General features: G+C 39.3%; 1 protein-coding gene across 1 annotated transcript; it reads right to left on the bottom strand.

Annotated features, from left to right (window-relative positions):
• Nucleotides 1-587: 587 nt before the first annotated feature.
• Nucleotides 588-4398, bottom strand: LOC149254878 (uncharacterized). Its single transcript, XM_089460254.1, has one exon. It carries the CDS (start codon nt 4174-4176, stop codon nt 853-855), a length of 3324 nt encoding a protein of 1107 aa, XP_089316380.1. The 5' UTR covers nt 4177-4398; the 3' UTR covers nt 588-852.
• Between the last annotated feature and the right edge of the window lie 674 nt (nt 4399-5072).

The raw sequence follows: 5072 nt of genomic DNA, 5'->3' as shown, positions 1-5072 counted from the left end.
TACTACTTTGTGTGTCTCTGTTTCTCTCTGGGCAGATTTATACAGCAGTGGATACTGGAACAACATTTCTGCCTAATTAGCAGTAGCAAATGTCTCAAACTGCAAAATAAACAGAGGAAAACAGTCCAGCCAAGGGCAAGGAGCTGAAAATAGAGGAAAAATTTTCAAAATTTTGAAAAAATAACATGTTTTAGTATTTGCAAAATGTATACTCCCAAAATTTTCCGTATGGGATTTTAGGCAATCAACTTTTTTCCCTATCGAATTGAATTATAATTCGATCTTGGTAACTTTGGCTTTTAGCAGCTAATGTTTCAGAATAATGCTTTGACCCGCCATCATAAGCATGATGGATGTGGACGCCTTAGAAGTAATCAATCTAACAACCAGTAGCTTAAATGAACTTACCTCTACAACAGCCTGCAAGATCAGTAGAAAAACCCTTTCTACTGCAGAAAATAAGTAAAAGAACTGATAAATGCAAGTCCTTGTAAATGCATTGCAAAGCAATTAGATATTCAAAGAAGGAATAAACAGATCTCATAGTAGATTCTGCAGTGACCTTCCTCTTAGTCCCTTTTCTGTGTTAGATATATTAAAAACAAACTGGAGTGAGTGCACTAAATACATCTTTTATCAGAGGTAAGTGGCTTAAACAGCACTTTCCAGTTAAGCTGTAGACAGCCACAAACTTTTAACAGCTAGAAACAGAAAATTGAGGAAAGCAAGGGAGAGATGCATTTAACGAGTTTCAGGCTTTTTGAGTAGGAAAGAAAACGAGCGGTGCCTCTTTTTGGTAGAAAAACTTAAAATGCCCAAAATTCATAGATTGTGAAATTTAAAGATGCTATATCAATTAGGTAGGTAAGAATATGTCACTGGAGTAGGCTTACAACCACTAGCAATCATGTCTTTAAAGATTCCATATGCACGGTTAACTTGGCCTGCTGTACTGAACCCACGAATCAATGTATTATAAACCACAACATCTGGTACATGCCCCTCTGATAGAAGTTCTTTATATAAGTCCTCTGCCTGCTTCACCATGCCTACGTTTCCAAGGTGGTTTATCAAGGAGTTATAGGTGAATAGGTTTGGAACAGAGCCGTTTTTTTTCATTTCATTGAAAAGTATTAAGGCCGGCACATGCCTTTGTGCTTTTCCCAATCCATCAATGATGAGATTATAAAGAGTGGTATCTGGCTTCAAGCAGTGAGTTTTCAATTCCTCAAAAAAGTGAAGGGCATCGTCTATCCTGCCCTTCATACAGAGGCTATCTATGAGAACAGTGTAAGATTTTAGATCTGGTTTTATGCCCTCTGCTACCATTCTGTCAAAAAGTCTGCATACATCATGTACGTTCCCTACCTGCCTAAGTGCATTCATAAGACTAACGTAAGAAGCACAATTAGGCATGCACCCAGCTTTGGCCATCTCCTGAAAGAGATCGTTGGCCTCATCCACTCTTCCTGCCTTGCCAAGCCCATCAATTAAAGGGCAGTAAGTAAAGGGTGAGGGAGGACATCCATTTTCCATCATGTCATCATACAGATTTAAGGCCTCATCTACTCTATTGGCCTTTACAAGGCCCGAAATTAGAGTGTTGTAGGTTATTGTATCCATCTTGCATCCTCTTGCACGCATCTCGACAAGCAGCCTGGAGGCTTCATCCATATTGCCAACCTTTCCAAGAGCATCAAAGAATGAATTGTAAGTGAAGACATCAGGAGTATGGCCCAACGTCTTCATCTCTTTGAAAAGATTCCAAGCCATATGAAAACAGTCAGCTTTACAGAGGCCATCGATAAGCACATTATATGCTACAATATCAAAAGTAATACCTCTGTGTATTGATTCCTCGAACAATCTGTGGGCATCAAACACTCTGCCTGCCTTACATAGCGAATCGATAAGAGAACATACCACATAAACATCCTGACCGGCACCTTTGTTCAGCATCTCTTCATAGAGCAAGATGGCCTCATCCACCCTGCCTGCTTTGCCCATGCCATCAATTAGAACTGCACACGTGCTATCATCAGGAACTAAGCCCCTCACTTGGTATAACTCCCTATACAATTCCAAACCATAATATAGCTGCCCAACTTTCGCTAGCCCAGGTAGGAGACTACCCAAGCTGATAAGTTCTGGAGACAGCTTGTCCTTCATCAGATTAAACAACTGGCAAGCATCATCTATCCTATCTCCTTTAACGAGACCATCAATTAATATACTGTAAGTAAAATCATCAGGCTTGCACCCAGTTTCTTCCATTTTTTGCATCATCCTGCAAGCCAAATCTACTTCACCATTCTTACAGAGGCCATCTAGGATTGAATTGCATGTAATAACATTTGGAGGGCATCTTCTTACCCACATTTCTTTAAGTAACTCTATCATTTCCTTGATCTTACCATCTTTACCAAGCCCATTTATCAAAATATTGTACGTCACAGTCGTAGGAGATATATGCATCTGCTGCATTTTGTTGAACAACATCGATGCTTCATCTGCTCTACCTGCTTTGTAAAGAATACTCAGCAAACAATTAAATGTCATTTCATCCGGATCACACTCTGTTTTCATCATCTGAAAGAGAAGCTCAATGGCCTTATCAATCTTCCCTGCTTTGCAATAGCATCTTATCATCATGTTATATGTAATCCTATCGGGACAAAGGCCTAAGTGTCTCATCTCTTCAAAAAGGTCCTTCGCTTCTCTAACTTTGCCTGCTCTTCCAAGACAATCGATACATAGATTGAAGGAAACAACATCAGGAGCAATGCCCTTCAACTTCATCTGCCGAAAGACCTGATATGCTTCATTGAACTTGCCCTCCTTAACATAGTAATCCATGAAGAAATTATAGGTAAAAGAAGTGGGTTTGCATTCATTGGTATTCATTACCTGCAAAAGTTTCAGTGCTTCTTCCAATCTGTTAGTCTTAAGAAGCCCACTAATCAAAGAATTGTAAGTAATCAAATTGGGAGAGCTGCCCTTCTTCGCCATCCTATTCAACACTCCAAAGGCCTCATCAACTTTTCCTGCTGTGCAGAGGGCATTGATAAGAGTAGTGAAGGTAATCACGTCTGGCACACACCCATTACCCTCCATCTCCTTCCAAAGCTCCTGAACAGCACTGATATCTCCGGAATCACCATACTTGTGGATTAGAGTACTGTATGTGACAGAATCAGGCCTGCATTTGCTTCTTCTCATTTCATTTAGCAAATCCCTTGCCTCATTCAATCTACCAGCATTGCAAAGAGCATCCATCAATGTAGTGTAGGCCACGGCATCCGGCTCACAGCCCTCTGTCTTCATTTGTCTCAACATCCCACATGCTTCATCCACTTTCCCAACTCTCCCAAGAACTTTGATGTAGATTGTGAAGGTGTAAACATTGGGCTTCAAGCGCAGTCTTTGCATTTCTATAAAAAGTTCTGATACCTTTCTTGCGTCTCCCTTTTTACCCCAGGAACTCATAAGTGCAGAATAGCATCTCATGCTGGGTACAAGTCCTTCTGATATCATCTTATCGTATACATCCATGGCTTCTCTCTGAAATCCAGATTTTAACAGTAGAGTTATCAGGCCATTGTATGACATGCTATTTAGCACAAACCCAACTCTTTTCATCTCTTCCAGGGCTAGAGGAGCTTGCTGGATAACTGCTCTGAACCCAAAGGCCTGGAAAATGGTTATAAAAGTCTGGGAATCAGGCTTACAGTGTTTTTTCTCCATAAGAACAAGAATTTCTGTCATTGAATTGAACATGTGGGCTGACCCCAGAATTTCTAGCATAGAATTGTACGCCTCTGTGTGGTGCAGGAATTCTGGTTTATGGGCCGCCCATGTGAAGAAAGTCAGTGCTTGTTTTGGATCCGTATATGATTTCAGAACTTGTACCACATGCTGTGGAGTCAGCTCTCTGTGCTGTATAAGCTTGTGGGAAACACAAGAAGGACTTTCAGAAACCAACCCAAATCTTGAAGTTGTTTCAGTGGTCCTTTGTTTGTTTGAGGCCCCATTGCACACAACCTTCTGGCGAGGACAGACCAATAAAGTAGATACTTTGAAAGGTGAAAACCATTTTCCTCTTATACCTTCCCCAGTAAAAGTAAATACCACCTCTACATACCTTATATTGCATACTCCGAGTGCACAGATCTCCATTGTTTCGGCCTTCTATTCCTCGGGCTCCAACCATATAGTCAATGAAACTCAATCTTCGCTCTCCTGCCGTGGGGAAATTGTTACAAACAACTAATCAATATCGGCCTATCCATTCTGCTTTACTTCACAGCCATCTCTGTTAAGCATTCCAGTTTTAGTCTCCGTGCAAATAATAATCTTTCATTGTTATTGTTTTTGGCTCTTAGTCAAAATTGTATCCATCAAAGATTATGATTTGACTATCTGTTTACGGATTAGTCGAAAAAAAGACTTTATCCCGATTGGAGATGGCCACATCTGTAGATGAGGATTGATAGGGAATATGATGTAATTTAATATCTTAACTATCCAGAGTAGTTTGATTGGTAACATCATCATGTATTGACAAAATTTAATTTTGTGAAATAACTGGTTGGCTGTTTGTAATCGGGTAGACTTCTACTTTCAGTGAGTATTCGTATCTGCCAGTGTTGGGTTATTAATTTGTTTTCTTATTTCCAATAAAGATAAATTTTTCACCCATTGAAAGCAATTTTAAATTATGTTATAGGACCAAAACATTATATTAAATAATTATGATATTAATTAGACACAAATATAGAGTGTTTCATCTCAAGAAAGTAAAATCTCTCATCCATATTAACAATAACAAAATATAGATAAATTGAAAATTATAAAGATATTATCATTTATATTTACAATTATTTATCATAACAATGGTGTCCACTGGAGATGAGTGTCAGGTTTCATGCAATGATGGTCCTCTCCCCCCATCGCTTGTCACATCTGGTACTCAAGCTACCTCATTTTGTAAATGCATGATGGAGGTGTTAGTGAATAGATCAAGTTTGAAGAGACAAGACATCATCATTTAGTGGAGCTATCAATTGAATGCT

The sequence above is a fragment of the Pinus tabuliformis genome, chromosome 7, assembly GCF_031772625.1.
Source record: "Pinus tabuliformis cultivar Carrire ecotype Pingquan chromosome 7, CPIR1, whole genome shotgun sequence".
Taxonomy (NCBI): Eukaryota; Viridiplantae; Streptophyta; class Pinopsida; order Pinales; family Pinaceae; genus Pinus; species Pinus tabuliformis.
This window is presented reverse-complemented; position numbering and strand designations above follow the sequence as displayed.

Excerpts from the sequence above, each read along its gene's own strand:
- LOC149254878 (XM_089460254.1), bottom strand. The coding sequence starts at position 4,176 with ATGGAGATCTGTGCACTCGGAGTATGCAATATAAGGTATGTAGAGGTG.